At 31.6% G+C, this 20,597-nt stretch overlaps 1 protein-coding gene across 8 annotated transcripts in view; it reads right to left on the reverse strand.

The window, feature by feature from the left end:
* Positions 1–20,597, reverse strand: part of LOC134712700 (mediator of RNA polymerase II transcription subunit 12-like protein) — a 53,430-nt gene that overhangs the window by 5,635 nt on the left and 27,198 nt on the right. For 4 of the 8 annotated variants that reach the window (XM_063574506.1, XM_063574507.1, XM_063574504.1 and 1 more), the window contains 15 exons: positions 20,198–20,422; positions 19,431–19,557; positions 18,938–19,100; positions 17,883–18,059; positions 15,278–15,340; positions 11,933–12,051; positions 11,459–11,620; positions 7,720–7,852; positions 7,238–7,306; positions 6,558–6,667; positions 6,075–6,198; positions 5,643–5,798; positions 4,798–4,937; positions 3,202–3,304; positions 692–802 (listed from right to left, as the gene is read on the reverse strand). In XM_063574506.1, coding sequence (XP_063430576.1) covers positions 692–802; positions 3,202–3,304; positions 4,798–4,937; positions 5,643–5,798; positions 6,075–6,198; positions 6,558–6,667; positions 7,238–7,306; positions 7,720–7,852; positions 11,459–11,620; positions 11,933–12,051; positions 15,278–15,340; positions 17,883–18,059; positions 18,938–19,100; positions 19,431–19,557; positions 20,198–20,422 — 1,982 coding nt within the window. Of the gene's footprint in view, positions 1–691; positions 803–3,201; positions 3,305–4,797; positions 4,938–5,642; positions 5,799–6,074; positions 6,199–6,557; positions 6,668–7,237; positions 7,307–7,719; positions 7,853–11,458; positions 11,621–11,932; positions 12,052–15,277; positions 15,341–17,881; positions 18,060–18,937; positions 19,101–19,430; positions 19,558–20,197; positions 20,423–20,597 lie in introns of all 8 variants that reach the window. The other 4 variants (XM_063574510.1, XM_063574509.1, XM_063574508.1 and 1 more) reach the window with 2 other exon arrangements.

Genomic DNA, 20,597 nt, shown 5'->3' on the forward strand with positions numbered 1-20,597 from the left:
AAAATGTTTACCTTACTTTTTTTAAGCCCTTACCATTTGTAATTTTCACTAACACACAGATCATGTAAGAATTGAGTTGCTTAAGATGTAAATCAACCTTACCCAAGTGCACATATAAATGTTTATAAGATTATAAGATTTGATTCATTTTAGAACATTGGAATTGGAATATAAAAGATAAACTATGGTCTGTTTTGTAGGGAAACTCCTTTATCAAACATCTCAACCAGAAAAAGGTCAACAGATGATTGGATATTCATTTGCATAAGGTCGATTTATATTTGATGAAGTTCAAATTCAATAACAATGAAATTCTTTCAACAATGAAATGCAGCTTAGTTCCCTTTCACAATTAAATTTATTTTTTCAACATAAATAAAGAAGGTGTCCATGGGACACAGAATATGTCTTTTCTTGCATAAAACGTTATAAAGGGAGATAACTCAAGAACCCATAGAGGTTATGGCTCATTCTTTTTACAAAATACCAGCTGCTCTTATCTCCAATTACATGTATCATTAGTATTTAAAGTACTTTGTTTTAAACTTGTGATAAAGAGTTCAGTACTAGTTTCTCTATACACCAAGCAAGTTTCTTCTATACCGCTGAAAATGAAATAAAGAGAAAAGAGAATTGAAAAAATCTCTCTAGCACTTGAATGAGATAAGATTAAACAAAATGTTGTACAAACCTGGATGAAACTTCCACCACTGCCACTGCCACTGTTAGTTCTTTTGTTTTTCTTCTTTACTCTTTTCTTTTCTGCAACAGCTGTTTCAGCTGGTTCTTTCGGCTTTTCTTCCTAAAATTAACAGATACACCAGGTCTTAAAACTCTTTTAATGGATTTATTGACATTAACAGATACACCATGTCTTAAAACTCTTTTAATGGATTTATAAATTAACAGATACACCAGGTCTTAAAACTCTTTTAATGGATTTATAAATTAACAGATACACCAGGTCTGAAAACTCTTTTAATGGATTTATAAATTAACAGATACACCAGGTCTTAAAACTCTTTTAATGGATTTATAAATTAACAGATACACCAGGTCTTAAAACTCTTTTAATGGATTTATAAATTAACAGATACACCAGGTCTTAAAACCCTTTTAATGGATTTATAAATTAACAGATACACCAGGTCTGAAAACTCTTTTAATGGATTTATAAATTAACAGATACACCAGGTCTTAAAACTCTTTTAATGGATTTATAAATTAACAGATACACCAGGTCTTAAAACTTTTTTAATGGATTTATAAATTAACAGATATACCAGGTCTTAAAACTCTTTTAATGGATTTATAAATTAACAGATACACCATGTCTTAAAACTCTTTTAATGGATTTATAAATTAACAGATACACCAGGTCTTAAAACTCTTTTAATGGATTTATAAATTAACAGATACACCAGGTCTTAAAACTCTTTTAATGGATTTATAAATTAACAGATATACCAGGTCTTAAAACTCTTTTAATGGATTTATAAATTAACAGATACACCATGTCTTAAAACTCTTTTAATGGATTTATAAATTAACAGATACACCAGGTCTTAAAACTCTTTTAATGGATTTATAAATTAACAGATACACCAGGTCTTAAAACTCTTTTAATGGATTTATAAATTAACAGATACACCAGGTCTTAAAACTCTTTTAATGGATTTATAAATTAACAGATACACCATGTCTTAAAACTCTTTTTATGGATTTATAAATTAACAGATACACCAGGTCTTAAAACTCTTTTAATGGATTTATTGACGTTAAATACCATAGTTAATTAACCTATAACCTTATGCTTGACATTTAATACCCTGTAAATGAACATATAACCCTTAGGCTTGGTATTTAATATCAAGGAAATAAACCTATACAGCTTATGCTGGACATTAAATACCAAGAAAAAATAAACCTATACAAATATACACCTTATGGACAATAAATATCAAGGTAATCCCTGTTAAACAATATTTTAAACATTCTTTGAAATGATTTTTAATGCAGAAGTACACCAGTGATTGTTGCAACCAGGCGTGTAGCTCCCTATACGCTAACACGCAGTTGCGTGCACATGGATTCAGCGCCAAAAAAATAATGGCAAAATAAAAAGGACACACGCATGTTGTTAATTTTTTTAATAAATGAAATATCATCAAACAACGGCCTTTGGTTTGTAAGTAAAAGTTTTATTGGAAATTATGACAAAATCGGACAGTAACTTGTATCTTTTACAAGATTTTAATTTGTAATACTCAGTCTAAGACATGTAGTTTTTGGAGCACATTTTACAGTGTACGGTTCATCAGTTTGGAATGAGATGTACTAATCTGCATTATAATCATTAGAACCCTTCGATATTGTTGAAAATATGCTGAGGCGATGTGGTCGACAATCGCCCTGCAAACACGCCAAAACAGTGTTGGTAAGTCTCATTATTTTTTGCATTCATAGACCATATGATAAGGGAACAGGAGAGTGGAGTCGTGTCAAGTATTATCAGAAAATCGCTTTTTTGCGCTGTATCTGCTTCATCGTGTTGTAAGAAATATAACAAACGAAAAAATCTCAACATGGTCTAAGACATACAAAACTGACCTCCCATGTAATTTTGACGAATTCATTTGGGAGGTTGCTCTATGACGAACACGTACGCTGGTTTATAACAGCTCGCGAGTGCTACCATGGAGATCTATCAGTGAACTACATATGTTGAAAACAAAACAAATGTACGACCAACAATGAACAACGACAGGTACTAGCATTATTGCATATTCATCTGGATTTCAGTGTGAATATTGACAAAGTAATAGAGAAGTTTGTTTCTGCCTAGACCCTGAAGAGCAGATTTTGGACGATTTTGAGTAAATTCTGTATCACAAATATGTGCTGTTTAAGTATTACTCTATTCAGAATATTTATTAATAGTTTTACATTCATAATTTTTTTTATAAGTCCTATCTTCATATAGCTCGTCTTTTAACTGTCCTTTGACCGAAAACCGAAAAAAACCCCATTTTTCTGCATAAAAGGGTCCCAAATATTTTAGTTGCTTGCATACCATTTCTTTCTCACTACGCCCCTGGCAACTATGCTTAGCATCAGCTTCTACTTTTTTGAATATTTGAGAAAATAAAAAAAATCCATAGTTTTGAGAAACACAATTCAAATTTGATACTTATAACTAACCACTTTCTCTTGAGGTGGTTCCAAATCTTCGGGTGGCAAGTTTGGTGGTTCCAAGAAATAGCTAAGATTCTTCCTTAATGCATGTGTATGGTACAGTTGTACTCTGAAATGAAAATAAACTAGATATCATTGAGATGGAAGTCATCTCTGTGGGCCCCGCTGTCAATAACGTGGGGTAAATAAGTTGTATGGATAATCTGATATGAAGCATTATTTGAAGTTATTACATAGTCTCATGTGTGATTTCAATCTAAGATTTTAAGTTAAAACTGATAAATATTCTCATCTTTCTTTCATAGTATATAATAGTGATATGACTGCATGATGTGAACTAATTGTTCACTACTCTAAGGTGACTTCTGGATATATGGATTGATGTTTGAACAATATGTTTAAAGGTGCTGCCCAATTGATATTTGTCACATATTTTTAGAATTATGCCTTCAATATATTATGACCCACCAAGTATAAAGTATGAAATATTAACGGTTCTCGAGAGGTAGAGCGGACACAATTTGTCAAAAACAACGAACGGATGGACAGACCGACGGACTGACCTTTGACCTAGGATGCATACATTATGACACATTCTCTGGTGTTGGTTAATATATATGTTAAGTTGAAAATGTTTGTCAGGTATAAAGTATGAAATAATAACAGCTGTCCTCTCAAAATATAGTGTGGATCAAATTTGTTAGCGATGGACAGACCAACAGACAGACAGACCTTTGACCTAGGAAGTTGTACATATATCATGACACACCCTCTGGTAGTGGTTAAAATGGATGTCAAGTATAAACTTTGAAATCATAACGGTTCTCAAGATATAGAGCAGACACGATCTTCACCACAGGACACAGGGTTGTCAACTGAAACCAAAGTTTTTGACCTTGACCTTTGACCTAGGAAGTTTTACATACATCATGACACACCCTCTGGTGTTGGTTAAAATTGATGTCAAGTATAAACTTTGAAATCATAACGGTTCTCAAGATATAGAGCGGACACAAAGTTAAAGTGTTACGGACGGACGGACAGACTGATCACTATAGGGCGACCCGCCTTAGTCGGCGGGGCCCTAATAATACACTGAATAGTACAACACAATGTCCTCTTTTTATCTGATTTAAACTGTTTCTGGATTAAAATATCTATTTGATCTAAATATATTCTATTAAAGCACTGACACATTAGACTGATATACAGAGGTTGGATCAAGTTTACCTAATCTATCTTAAATCCCAATTCATATAAGAGAATTTGGTGTAGGCATCAGATCATCTCTGTTGAGATTCAATTTTGGAAGTGTAATGGTAGAGTGCAAAAGGATATGGGTTTGTCCCCCATTAGGATAAAAGCAATGACATAAACTGGTATTTACTGCATTTCTCTTTATGATAATAGTCAGCAACATTATGGAGTAAGACCAAAGAAGGGATGGAATAAAGAGTCAGAATAATGTTTCTGAGTAGGATGACAAGCCTTCCTGATATCTATTTTATTGTGAATTAACTTTCTTTTATAACTTAACAGCCCTTTATTAATGTTAAGGTAACATGGCTGAGATTGTAATCAGCAATGTTACTAGAATTTTACCTGTGTTGTTCCTCATATTTAAGTGGTTTCTTCTCTAGCCTAACAGCACCAAAGAATGTCCATGATAAAGGTGGTGGATATTTGAATCCCTCTATAACTTCCCACGGACTGATCCTCTCCTTCTTTGATACTTGAAATCCCTTAAGTATATATATAGAAAATCAATTTTCATTCTTGTGAAAACATCCTGTTCTAAAACTACAAGAAAGCATATAATTTAGTGTTATGCGTAACACCCTCATAACTCCAAGTATCTTCAAACAGGAAGTCAGTCTCTAACTCATGAATCAAATCTCCCATGTTACAACACATCACTAGCTTTTGACCAAATATCAAGTCATTTATTCAATATTAATGAAGAAATTTGTGATGAAAATCTTTTTTTTTTTTTTTTGATACATTGGAAAATTCAAAGTATCAGACAACATGAACTACGTAATGACTCATCACTGCCAAAGTGTTGGCAAACTTTATATAGATTAGACCGTTGGTTTTCCCGTTTGAATGGTTTTACACTAGTAATTTTGGGGCCCTTTATAGCTTGTTGTTCGGTGTGAGCCAAGGCTCCGTGTTGGAGGCCGTACTCTAACCTATAATGGTTTAATTTTTAAATTGTTATTTGGATGGAGAGTTGTCTCATTGGCACTCACACCACATCTTCCTATATCTATGTAGACATTCTGTTTACAAGTTTTATGGTGACAAAACTATTTATTGTCTGAATGGATGGAACTGGGATTAAATTATGACGTTCTTCAGTACCTTCATCAATAGTTCTTTTTAGGAAATCATAAAAGTTTAACACAAACCAACTTTAAACTTGTATGTACAAACTAAAAACTAACCTGTTTCTTACTAAATCCATCAAATTTATTGCCTTTACTATCCACCTGTGTACCATGGGGTTCACAAACAATTACTTCATAATATCTCTTAGGAAGGGGAAGTAACTGTCGGATTTTGTCTAATGACTCAGACTGTAATTTGTCACTGAACTCTTTCTACAAAGTGATTAAAAAGAATTAGAAACATAATAATTTTATTTGCACACAAAACATTGACATAGCAAATAAGTCATGATGACACAAGTTTGTTTATAATTTTGTAATTTAACTTTTTGTAGTGTACAATGTCAAGATTATTAACTTGTTTACATTTAAAAGAAAAATAGTGACAGAATGTATTTACATTAAATATTATTTTTTTTGCCGACTTAATCTTAACTTTTTGCTCATGTGTTAACTTACTCTGAACTTTCTGCTCATGTGTTAACTTACCCTCAGCTTTTTGATCAATGTTGTGTAGGCCTTCGTGTTTTCTTCACCTTTTTCCATTCCATCATTTACAAGAGTTCCATGTATAAGTACACACAACATATCCAAAATGTTGGTAAATAATTCACTGCAATCAAAAATTAAATATTTAATTACCTTTGCTGTTTGAGGTTGGGAATTCATTCAAAAGATGTGCTTTGACAGATGATTAACAGATTGGAAACTTCTCTTAGAACAAAACCTAAAAACCTTTTTTATATATTGTTAGCATATGCTATAGACACATGTCTATTGTTGAAGACTACACATAGCATGGATGTTTTAAGTGTGGTTGGCATGTGTATATTCATCACATAGTGTAGTATGTGTAGGAAGTATATGCTATAGACACATATAAAAAAAAATGTGTCTTTTTGAAAATTGTAGGTGGCATATATTATAGTAATTTGTCTATTGTCATGATTTATGTGTAGTTTTAGTACCTACCTGTTAGATTGAGAGTCCACAATACCACTAGTAACCAGTTGTAGTAACAGAAATGTCCAATCCGTGGTATTAGAGTTGTTTCTTTGGATGGTATCAAACATACCACCAACCTACAATTATATTTACATATTGTGAAAGGTCTTTCATGTATAACATGTATAGGATTTCACACTTGTAAAGAAAGAGGAAACAATTATATTTACATATTGTGAAAGGTCTTTTATTTATAACATGTATAAGATTTCACATTAGTAAAGAAAGAGGAAACAATTATATTTACATATTGTGAAAGGTCTTTCATGTATAACATGTATAGGATTTCACACTTGTAAAGAAAGAGGAAACAATTATATTTACATATTGTGAAAGGTCTTTTATTTATAACATGTATAAGATTTCACATTAGTAAAGCTACAGGAATTTTAGTCATCATTTTCAAATCATGCCAAATAAGTACGTTTTGTGAGAAAAAATAATTGTATAAAACTGAGAAGAAAAATTGTATATCATATATGGCATGTGTATAGTATATTACCCCGTTTTTACCCCCAGAGAATCGGAATCGTTTTAAAATCAATAATTAGAATTGGTCAATTACACCACAAAGTCCTATTGGCATAGTATATAGTAAGCAAAAATTAAATATAAATGAGCTTCTCTACAAAATAAAAGTCACTTACCAAGGAAAGTCGTAATTGTAAAGCCTCATGGATGTTCTGCCTTTCTTTGAATTCATCAGGGGTTTTATCCTAAAATACAAATGAAGAATAAGTTAGAGTATGCACTTTCTAGTCATATGGTAACCTTATAGAACTCAATCTACTGTAAATAGGCCCTTCAAAGGAGAAGTGGGAGGGGTGTCAATCGGATTTCCTAAAAAAAATCTTTCCCAGACCTTGAAAAATTAATAATCAATTCTTAAATCTCCATGAGTGTAATCCTGAATTCCAGCAAAAATCTGGTGGAGAAGATTGCCAGCTGTTAACTTACACTCCAAAGTTGGCTCATGTGTCATTCTAGTTCAATGCAGGGTTAATATTCATATAGATTTAACATGTTCTCTTCCTGATATGCTACAAATATTTGTCACTGGACATTAAATGCCAATCTACCATTGTCCAAGTGTCAACACAACATACATATTTTTAAAACAGGTACAAACCAATGCATCTTTACAATTATTGATGAACTGTTGGTGAAGTAATGAACATAGAAGTCCTTCTCTCTGTTCATCTTGTCCCTTTAAACAGGTCAGTACCAGTGATAAGAAAGGCTGGTGTCCTAACAAGGATTTACTGAAATTATAAAATATATATGGTCCGAGTACACAGTTATCGTCCTTTGATTTTCGTTGTTCACGAATATAGTCCTTAATGTGGACAGTGTGTTACTTGACAATTTTTGTTATACCCCTTCCAAATTTAATTCTCCATGTTTTATGCCTCATATAGCAAGTTGGGGGGTGAAATGACACTGTAAAAAAATTTGGGTCATAAATATTTAGGTAAAGAAGTGATTAGGTCCAGCTGAAAAAGGTAAAAAATTAGCACTTCGGAAGCTGTCAAAAGATTTCAAGACCCCCTTAACACAAAATTGTCCATATTTTGAGTTAGAGCTGATGAAGTTTTCTATAATTTTGATATAATTTGTCCCAAAAGTAGTACAACACACTGTAAAAATGTTATTGAGAAAGCGCAGGTGGGATTTTTTTTATTTACATTTATTGTCTAAAAGAATTGCACTACGAAATAACTGTGTACTCGGACCATATATAGGCATAAAAAATTAAAGAATGGATTTTTTATTTAAAGAAATTCATAATTATTCAGTTGTTTATAATTATCTTACCTACCTCCATACAGAATACACCTGAAAACTGTTCTACTACACATTTAACAAGTAACCATCACACAATTTTACCTGAAAAGTCTGTATATATTTTAACCAAAGCTAGCATTGATCATGTAACAAAGAACTTGTCTCTCACACAATAATTGTGTCATCATGAACCTAATCTCCTAAACTGAACTGAAAATTATTGACATGTACCTGAATTTAACATGCATAAGCTACTTTATCATGTTCTAAAGAAATTTAATGTTACATGCTGATAGAGCACAAACTCATAGGCAGATCCAGGGAGGGGGGGGCCCTGGGCCCCCCCCCCCCCCCTTTCATGGGAAAAATTTGGTTGATTATATAGTGAATCATTGAAGCCTGACTGGAGTGGGCCCCCTCTTAGGTCAGTCAGAGGCCCCCCCCCCTTAGGAAAAGTTATGGATCCGCCACTGAAACTTAAGCAGCAAACATATTTTTAAATCACATTTGATACAAAAAATATTATAGAACTTACCATTTAATACCTTGATGATATTTTTTTCATTGAACCAGTGTTGATTAATATTTTAGTCTGGGAAAGATGGATTATTAATTTTTTAAAACAGGGCTTTGAATTAGATTTCAGTACCTGTGAGTCATTTTGATTAGTTTTTTCCCTTAATATCAATTTAAAGTCTGGCCTCTTTTCCACTGATTTTAAGTTTGTTTTATTGGTGTTCTGTTTAACTACTGGCCCAAGATTGGGGCAGGGTTATAGGCTGACAAACATGTTAATCATACATTATTCTTTAGGTGCTTATCACAATCAAAGGGCCTGTAATCCTGCGTTTGTCATTTGTAGCTTTCAGTATTAATTCTTCTTTTATGCATTAATTTGGCTTTTGATTTCTCGTTTGAAATGTTTCACATTTGTTTATCATCTTCTTGCAAACCAAATGAAAGTTTTCCACTCCTCTTGGTCATGGTATTCAAACTTTTGTCTGTTCTATTGTCCCATTTTATAAATACAATAGCTATTGTTCTCTGAGCAGATTTTTTTGAGTGAATACATGTATTTATATCAACTAAGAAGATCATTCTTTATGCAGGTTAATTAATCAATGAGTGATAAATTTCTCTTTAAAGAAATTTAAAGTTCCCAGTGAATAAACTACACAGAGAACAATAACTACTGTAATGGGACAATAGAACACACCAAAGTTTAGATACCTTAACCAAGAGGAGTTGACTCAATGGAAAACTTACATCTGGTTTGCAACAATTTATAGGCTTACTACACAGCACTGGTGGCCTGTATTTGTTTTCATTCTAATGGACATTGGTCTTTGGTGGATAATGGTCTCATTGGCAATCATACCACATCTCCTTATTTTTATACTTACTAAATGTCTAACCATGAAAACTGTGATCTAAGAAATCAAATAAATTCATATTACATATTAAATGACTTAGATAAAAAAACAGATATTTAATTTATTTTAATTATTTTTAAATTTTTCCTCTATGAATTTTGTTTATGTATGAGTCTGTACCAAGTCAATAATATCTAACATTTATTTAGTTCTTTGTTGCTTGTCTTAGTGATTTCTTTCTTTCACAAAATATTTGTTTCAGCAGTATATAAAATGCGTTCTTTTTTTACTTTTTGCAAAATTGACACAGAATTAGATTTTAAACTTTGACCTTTCTAGAAAAGAAGTAACACTACATCTTGATTGACCACAAGAGACAGACACCAGTGCTTATAAGTAGAGAATTTATATTTTGATTATTATTTATGTATGCAGTGTAGTTAACAGAAACAATCCCTTAGACACTCTTGACAGCATATTACAGACTATTTTGACATCTCAGAAATTGAAAATATTTCATTTGATTGGATTTCTTGACCCCTTTTTATTCACAGATGATTTAACTGAACCTAAATTACAGACAATAACAATACTATCAAAAAGCTATTTTAAAGCGAAAATTGAGGTCATGACCTGCACTGAGAAAGAAAAGAAAAGAAAAGAGGTCAGGTCATTAAACCCACATACTCTATAGGATTGGATTCATGAACTTTATCATTTTCAAACCTAAGTATTAATCAACTTTACATATTCCTTTATAATACTCACACTTACATGTACTTATTAATTTCAGAGACTTTTTATAATATTTCCTGGCCAACTTGATTTTATAGTAATTATTTCATTGTATTCATTAGTTACTAGAATATCAATCAAATCAATGCAAATTTATGTATTCACATGGATGTACCATTGTCGAGGGAAATAGGACCTTTATCGGGACTCCGCGATCGGGTGTTTTAAAGCTCGGGATTTCAGGATTAGCCCTTTCGGGATCCGGGAATTCTTTTTTTGGGGGGATTTCGGGATGTCGGGATTTACTTTATTTAAATTCTGGACCTCAGGATTTCGTGTTTTTAAGCCCAGGATTTCGGGATCAGGACCCCTTCTATCCCTCCTCATTATCTAATCGTTCATTTCTTCCTCTTTCTATATGAAGAAAAATCAAATTTGGCACGACTTCAAACAAAGTTTGAATTTTAGACATAAAAAGGTTCATGGAACAAGAGTGTGGATGAAAACCATATCAGATACTGAAATCCATAGTTATTTAATGACCATGCCCGTCATAAAATATTTGAATGTGTTGTTAAATTCTAATGGGCATACTAGCAAATATAACACTATTTGTATTATTCATTGCACTAATCTAGCAGGACGCTTTTACATATTATGTATTTGATATATTTGGATAAAGAACATCCGATGTCATTGGGTGACAAAGTTTCAGCACTGAAAGAAAACCATGTTGATACAATAAACTGAATTACTAATTGGTATGATGGTATCTTACTGTAATGTTGATTATTGTAGTGCGTCATAGAAAAAATATAATCAATTGGTAACAAAGATGCGTGAAATACCCCCAAAATTGAATTCAAATTAATTTTGTTCACCCAAAAAGTGAAAAAAAAGGCAAAAATAGTGCCTGAAGAAAAGAAATGTTATGAGTAGTTAAAAGCATTTCATAAATAAAATGTCCATATTTACCTCTTTAGATTTCTCTCTTTGTCAAATTTTCCTTTATTTATGACATTATTCCCAGTCTCTAACACCTGTGCTGCTAATTTCAAAATGCGACCTTGAACCTGGCTTGGTAACTTTGCTATCAATGGTCCAAACATCCAAACACTGTCTTTATCCATCTTTACTCTATAACAAAGAAAGCAAATATTAATAAGATGTATCACTATCTAAACTGTCAAAATTACCTCAAAATCAATTTATCTTGTTAAGGTTTTCATTTGCCTGAAAACCAAAATTTAGTCAACTTTGCCTGCAGGCCAAAACCTACAGGCAACTTTGCCTGAAGACAATGCAACCTCAGTTTTAGCTAAACAAATATTTTTTTCATATGTGTAAGATAAACGGCTAACATATAGAACTAGAAAAACTTGTAGGAAGTATTTATATTAATTAATCATTTGACTACATTTCTAGTTATATGAAGCCATGGTATAATACCTGTTTTGTTGTTCTGGTTCCATTATCATGCTGTAGGTGGAAGGTTTATTTGTCTCGGTCTGTTGGTGTAGTAACTCAATAGTCCCTCTAGCTACTTGATCCAAAATGTAATTGGTTTCCTAAAAGATAAACAACAATTTTCTTGTTTGGTCTTTATTTTGTTCTCATTTTCAATTCTAATTCGACTTGAAAAACTGCTTTATTTGACATTAAATGAGCCAGAAATTATAACTGTCTGAATATCAAATATAAGAAAACATGAAACTCTCAAATTTTACAAATGTTGGAACCTCTAGTGATAAATAATTTGAACATATAACTTTAAATGAAAATAACACTGTTGGAAGACCAAGTGTCAAAAAACATGCAGACTAATTTAACAGTTAGAAAATCACTTGTCATTATTAAACATGATTATTCAATTATATCTGTTTGCAGTGAGAAGCACATCCCTACTTCTAATTCCAAGTATCAGAACACAAGGAAGAATTTTGTACAAAAAGTGCCTACAAATTACAAAGTCAAATTACACATTATGTATGAAGTCCTTTTGATCAGTAGTACTAGACAAATGAGTGACTAAAAATATTAACAACTCATAACTACCATGATGATACCAAATATGATGTCATTTTGTTTATTATTACCTAAGAAAAGTGTGACAAAAATATGTTTTGGATGAACAGATGAACAATGGTTGCAATTTAGCCCTCACGCCTAGCTCACAAAATGTGCACACTAATTTATAGCTGTAAGATTGTCTGCTTTAACAATTTATCTTTACACAGAGTATGCCAAAGATAGATCTGATGCAGACAGAGCAATACATATCTCCTAAGACTCCTAGGAGCCTGAATCACCCACCTGGTAAACATCTCAAACATTTAAATATAAGAAACAGTGTCAGACAACATTCACACAGTTTGATTGTCACCAGGTTTTATCCCCGATCAAATTAGATAATATCATAAGAGAAATTATTCAGACAAAAGGCTTAAATTGATTGCTAAGTATTTTAGCTGTGTACAGTTTCTCTGTTTTGCATTAACTGTACACCCTTGCTTGGACGTCCTGTGCTGCAAATCATCTGGTCAAATAAACAAGTAACAAAAACAGACTTGGTAGTGCCCAGAGTTATAAAAGACTTCTGTTGAAGTTAAAAAGTCCTTGCATGCTTTAAACTTCATTTCTTATGAATGTCATTCAGACCACAGATATCAATGTTCTGGTCGCTTGCAGACTTTGCAAAAAGCTTGTGGAAACCCTAGTCATTCAATTTGTTAATCAGTCACGCTTTTCTTCTTATAAAGTCTATTATAAAGATTAATAAACCTTCTTTCATATGGAAATTTTCTCATAATGATGACAATACTGACATATTGAAAGAGAAATATAACTCAAAAGTTCCTAACAAACTTAAAATATTTCGCGTTTGAAATGCTCCATTTAATTTTAATCACAAGAAATAACAATTTTCATTTATTTTCCAACAATTTTTCAACCACACTTTTCTTATAATTGGGTTTAAGAGAAGATCAAGATCACGCAAAAGGGACAAGACATCAAAATTGAGAAGACCATTCCTTAATTGTAAAAATAAACATGTATGTAATTTTAGATCTTATTTGCTGGTCATTTTCACTATTTCAAAATTCCCATTTCATGGGCAAAAGTTGAAAAATATGTTCTCTGACAAACTCATGGTTGTTAGATGTTGAGTTTGACCTGTCGATAATTTTCTTTTCAACTCTTTGTTTTGCTCAATCTGCTTCAACTTTAGATAGAAGGCAGAAACTTCTGTATTACTTACTTTTTTTCTATTTTTACCTCAATGTCATATTTTGACCTATGGAATTCTATGTAGACGACATGCCACACATTACTGTAACCTAGTTTTAAAACATTGGACTATGTGGTCAAAGTGAAGATTATAAAAGAAATTTAAGAGTACATAGACGACAGATGCAAAATGATGCAATAAGTTCACATGGAGTAAGACATAAGACTATCAGAATTCTAACTTGCCTGTAATACCTATAGATACTTTTGTTACAACAATCAGCAATAGTTCAATACAATTATTTTATGAAAAATGAATAATGAAGTAAACTTAATTAACAATTATAACCTGTATTCTAATCAAGTCTCTAAAATTGAAAACCCAAGGCAATCAAATCAAAGAATATTAAACTGAAAGTCTAAATGTAAATACAATCGTACCAGAAGTATAACAGATATAATTTAAATTGACTCATCCAATTTGAAGATATCAATCTTTATTTAAATAATTACATAAAATAAAAGGCATCTGATATTAATCTAAATACTATATGATTTCCCATATTATCATTAAACATCAGTACAAGCAATCTACACAGTAAAACATTAAATCACTAACACAAGTTCACAGCACTCCAAAACCCCTGATTAATGTGCAAGAGTTACTCAATGTGTTTAACATGGTACTTAAGGAGGGTGGTAATAAACCTGCCTGATCGGTTAAGAAATGTGATGAATTATAAAACAGTGAAGCCGTCATCCTCAAACTTGGAAATCAGTACTTTTTAAATAAATTTCTCTCAAAACTTTACAAAACTTGAATTTTATTATAACTGTCTTAAAACCTTAATTTGTGTAATGGCATTCTAGTACAGGACAAAGTTTACCAGCAGTTAATTAGGACTTTATATTAGAGTTTCACAACTAAAATTACAAACAAATATTCAAAGTGGAAAGTTATTGTACCATAAAATGAAAAGGGTGGAATGTCTTTAGTGTTGTAATGACATTCTGGTACAACAAAAATAAGTGAGAAACATTAATACATACAATTTGACATTTAGAGGAGCCCATTAGTAATCTCAAAATCAATGGGGAATAAAAATGCTTGAAATTGTCACGAAGTTGTGAACACTTTCAGTCACAAAATTTTGTTCCCATCAAAATACTTATTTTAACTGAACCTGATTGTGTTAACTATTAATTAAAATTGACAGCCAATAAAAATCATACTTCCACATTATCATAAACTCAACTGAGAGTGTAACTATAATTTTACAAACAAATAAATTTCATATCACTACATATAATTATACACTACAGTAAAACCTTTAAATATAAGCAATAAATGCCATTACATAAAGTAAGATGACAGATTATATACATGTTTTGTGAGGGTGTACAATATAAATAGACTATAATTATCACAGCTCATTGATGACAGCTAAAAGGCAAAAATTGGTTCCAGAAATTTCAAAAATACTGGTTTCCAGTTTACTGCTGAATGTTTTCCAGCCAAACGTAGAACCTATTTTTGTCAATCAGCTGTCAGTTTGTTTTACTCACTGCCGTTACAGAACTGCTTTTCTTGACCAGGGACTTGTCAGATTGTGATGATGGAGGGTCCAACAAGAAATAGAGAAATTGGTATATTCATAAATCATATCATTTTATTCAATTACTTACTACTTTTAAGAGACATCCAGACTTGAGACATACATTTTACTTAACGTAATTATCAGACTTATATTACATTAGTTGTCGAGGCTGTTATAGGGTATGTAACAGGATTGAAATCAGATTATCTCCCCTTTACCAGAATAATCTCTACTAAATATAATAGGAATGTGTTTACCCACACAAATGCCTCTGCTCCAGCTTTACAATTTTCCAAGTTAAAAATGGGCATAACTCCTGAACAGATATTGACTCATTGTTCAAATTATCAGAACTTAGTCTGCATGTTCTTACCATTGTTTGTGAGTTTCATAATATTTATAGGAGACTAACTTGAGTTTAAGTGTGGAAACGAAATTTGTTTGCAATTTTTCAAATTTTAAAGGGGCATAACTAAATGACTAACTGCCAAAATTTGACCTCTTGTCTGCTAGTTTCTGTTCTTAGTATTGGGTATGAGTTTCTTAAAGTTTGCATCAGGTAAACTTAAGTTTAAGTGAGGAAAAGAAAATTGAACAGACAGACAGACAGACAGATGGATGGAAGGATGGTCTTGGGTAACATGTAATGTCCTTGTTGTCTACAGATGGGGCATAAAGAAAACTTAAATGTCTTGGGTAACATGTAATGTCCTTGCTGTCTACAGAGGGGGCATAAAGAAAACTTAAATGTAATCTACAGAGGGACATAAAGAAAACTTAAATATAATAGCCATGAAACAAATGCATTATAAATATGTGTGATACATAAGTAAAGTATAACTAATATTGAAAGTCTGGATGTCTCTATATCTAGAAGTTTTCTTTGGCTTTTAGCTCAAAAGTAGGAGATGTAACATGTACTATTTATACTATAAGTTGAGATCAATGAATTCAAACTGCCTTACTTGGCATAAAAATGTAACACCCCAAAATTTTCCTCATTTTAAAAAAATATATCAAGGCAGCTCATAATTTTTTTATATGATGGTTAGGTCCCATTGGTATTTCTGACCAATTTACAGTTGCTATAAAATCTTTTTTTTACATCCATTCTGAAAAAAATCATCAGTTGATTCAAACTACTTTTAACTTTCTTAGATATTATTTTTATGACCAGTTTGATTAACATATTAACCTCTATATCCGTGGGGTAAGTATTTTTTATCAATTCTTTTGGGCTAAATGGTAATGTTTATGGTAAAGTAAAAGTTTGAGAGTGTTACAAATAAACAAGTCAATAACAACCCTGATTTCTTTTATTCTAAGACTATATATGAAAAGTTCATTCAGTGTTCCTAACAAAGACTGTCAATTTATCAAATTTCTTAACAAATTTCGATTTAATGTAAAATCTAATATAGGAGAAATATTTGGTATTTATAATCCAAAACTGTAACTTCAGAAATTAATACATCCATTTATCAAAGTGAATCAATTATTACTGGTAAAAATGTGAGATCTTATAAATGTGATCAAACACATTTTGTGAAGAAAATTATTTCTGAATTTTTCACTGCAAGTTTTTATGAAGGAAAGTTTTTATTACTGCAACCTGATATTGTTGCATTATTCACATTAATAAAACTATCCCAATTATTTCTGAATTTACAGTATAAGGAACTACTAATTAAATACTAGAAATAATTACAAGTTTGCATAAAAATATCAATAGTAGGAATATTTCACTACATAAATCTCTATACCTAATAATCAAACTAATTAATTATCCTTTTTATCAAACATCATAAATTGATTTCAAACTAATTGACATAGAATGAAACCACAGTACATGGCAAATTGTTCATATTTTTCTGTCTGGTTAACAATTTCTTGTTAATCATAAAATTTAGTAGCAGCTGAAGAAGTCTGCATTGCTCACCTGGCACATATGGGTAATTAAAGTAACTATTGTTTCACTCAGATTTCAGGACTCTTTGGGCTTATTTCAGATACCAGCTCAAAATCTACATGAAGGTTGACAATTCAGGAAAAAATAGTTATTTTCATAAAATTGTCTGGTCAATGTCCATAAAAAGGTCAAAACCAGGTGAACTGATGTAACCTGGTTACACAATCATAAAGCAATTATTTGCTGAATATCTGTTAGGAGGTTTATGAAGCCAAAAGATTTCAATTACTTGCTATAAAAATATATGAACTGGAATAAAACTCAGATGTAACCCGTTATCAATAATCACATAGATATCATACTATAAATTAGGCAAATATATGAAGCAAATTAAATGTAGCAGGGGAAAAAAACCTGTTTCTTGCAGCCATGTTGGTTTTTAAGCAACATCATCAGAATATAAGGAAGTGACTTATTATTTTGTACCAATTAACCCCATGGTTTGAGACAATAAATATATTGAATAGTTGATGACCCCAGCCAAATTAGAGACAGATAGACAAATGATGACAACTTTTCAGTGTGTTCCTTAAAGTCAGGTGAGCAGCTAAAATCTTTTTGATGATAAAAATAAGCTATGATCTTAGATGTTATATAACCTTACTGATATTGCACTACACTGTTTGAACATAAGCTGTAGTTCCAGAGCACAGACTCTAAAGTCCCATAGATTTAGATTCTGGAGAACTCTATGAATGTTCTGCTTGGTTTCCATGTCAGCTCCATCCACTTGGTTAGGTACACCATTAGGGTAACAGATCATATGCAGAATTTGCTGAGCCTGAAATAAATTAGAAAGGAAACAATCAATATTGATCCATATTGTTAGTAAAGAAATAAACAACTCGGAAGTAATTTGAAAAATAGCTTTCAGATTAGGGAGAACATTTTGTGAAACACATTTTTTATACTACCGGTAACCTACCATTTTATTTCTACAAAAGGAGTTATGGCCCTTTCTAATACTCCATATGTTTCCACAGATAGCAATATCGTATGAGTACATCTCTCTTGATGTCTTTTATCCCAACTCTTGAAATATCCCCCCTAAAAGATTAAAAATCAGATAGAATTTTCCATGCTTTTTTTAAAACTATAATAAAATGAAAGGGTCCCCATGTTAGTTTTCATGCTACAAGTCGTGCAAAATTGTCCAAATTTGCAGAGATTGTTCATGAAAAAACTTTTTTTTTGTTAGTAATAAGAAATCAATGAGATAGAATTTTGATATAAAATATGAGAAGAAAGGATTTGAAATATGTTTTAAAAGAATACAAAGAAAAAATGGTGTCACCGACCTTCTTTAATTGCTACAAGTAAAAATTGAAAAGTTCTCTATCATTCCTTTATACAAATATTTTACTATTTGAACTATCTTCCCTCAAATGGCTAAGCTGAAAATTTGATTTGAACAAACACAAAATTTGGTATTTGATAATTTATTTTGATCTGACAATGTACAATGCAATGAATCGCCTTTTTTTCTTCTTCAATAAACAGTCTAACCCAAGAATTGCCATACTTTCTCAAAATTTGCAGATTTAAGCAAAGAACTATACCTATTGTCAACTGATATTTTACAATACAAGACGGCATTTTACAGTTAATCTACCCTAAATGATTATTATTTTGTACTGAATAGTAGAGCATTTAACTGACCTGCTTGTTGGACAACATTTGATCAAGGAGTAAATCTGAACTAAGTACTGCATCAGGATCTTTGAGGAATTTCTCCTGCACCCATTCCTGTCGACACATTTCCTTCATGGCATGTCGAGCAAAATCACTCAGTGAGGACTCTTTTCCTTTCCATTTCGATGTGCTAAATAAATATATCAGATACTATAATATTTAATACTGGATATTCATTTTATACATTCTAATAATGCAAGATTTGGTGTATTAAAACCTATTGCAAGACAGTTTTAAATCTTAAGGGGAATACACCAAGACTTGAAGTTAGTAAATTCAAAGTCATCATGTTTAACATTTTACAGACATGTATCTATACAAAAGGTCAAACTTTACATCATCAAAGCCTAGAAAATTGTGTGAATAACTTGAACAGAAACCACCAGAGATTTGGTGCCATATCAGCTCAGTTACCAATAATACATTGTGTGTCAATAAATTATTGTACAAATTTACCTACCCAAGCATCATGTCTACATCATCATCATCTCCAATACTATTAAGTAATGAACTGATAATATCTCTCTCGTTCATACTGTCTTTCTTTCCTCCAGATTTACTTCTATTCTCGTCACTACACAAGTCACCTATAATCATTAAATAATCTTAAATATTTCAGATTTGCCAGAAATATATTTATATCTTAAATTATTCATTGGAAGTTTTGATATGAAGCTTTTTGTAAAGTGAGTAAAGGAATTAAGTCCAAAAAGTGGTTGTTGTTCTTTTTTGATGTTGTTCAAAGTGTTTCTGATTTCTAGTTTTTATATAGAGTTCACTGTTTGAATTGTTTTACACTAGTCATTGTGGGGCCCTTATAGCTTGCTGTTTGGTGTGAGCCATGGCTCTGTGTTGAAGGCCATACTTTGACCTTTAAAGAAGTTCACTTGTGACTTGGTCTGAGAGTTGTTTTATTGGCACCAACACAACATTTTCTTAATTCTATTCATATTTTGAAGAGCAGCTGATATTTTACAATATCAATATGCTGAAAATCAGATTTTCATTTTTTTCTTATTGTATTTGTGTTTTTCATCCTAGAATGGATACTTTTTCTTCGTTTACCATCCAAAATGGAAGGAGATTTGATAAGATTGGGACACACATTTAAAAAGCAGTACATTTTGAGAAATCCCTCTGAGTAACAGTTTAAATAAAATCTAGGAATGAAAAATGCTGAAAATCTTTCCTCTCCTGTATCCACTAACACAGAGATCACAAACTTACTTAGAACTAACATAGCTTTGAGTACAGCTAAAACAGGTCCTACAGATATACTGTCATGGGCTGCTATCAACAGGTGCTTGTCACATGATGACTTGATGTTGCACACATTTGCCTTGCCATAACTACCACACCAAGAGAAAGTGTTCATGTCTGATGTTTTAAACAATCTTAACAATATTTGACAAGTTAATCTGGCACCTGGTTCAGCATCCTGATCTCCTGAGGCTAAAATATCAGAAAAGTAGAAAATGACTTATGTTATGAATACTAATATTATGAAGAAATAATATATTGCCAAATAGTGTTTCCCGTAACTATTAGGTAAGCTAACATGAGGGATACTAAGTTAAAGCTGTACACTTAGTAAATTGTTACAGCAAATATGCAATAAAGATATTGT

The sequence above is a fragment of the Mytilus trossulus genome, chromosome 3 (genome assembly GCF_036588685.1).
Source record: "Mytilus trossulus isolate FHL-02 chromosome 3, PNRI_Mtr1.1.1.hap1, whole genome shotgun sequence".
In the NCBI taxonomy this organism is placed as follows: Eukaryota; Metazoa; Mollusca; class Bivalvia; order Mytilida; family Mytilidae; genus Mytilus; species Mytilus trossulus.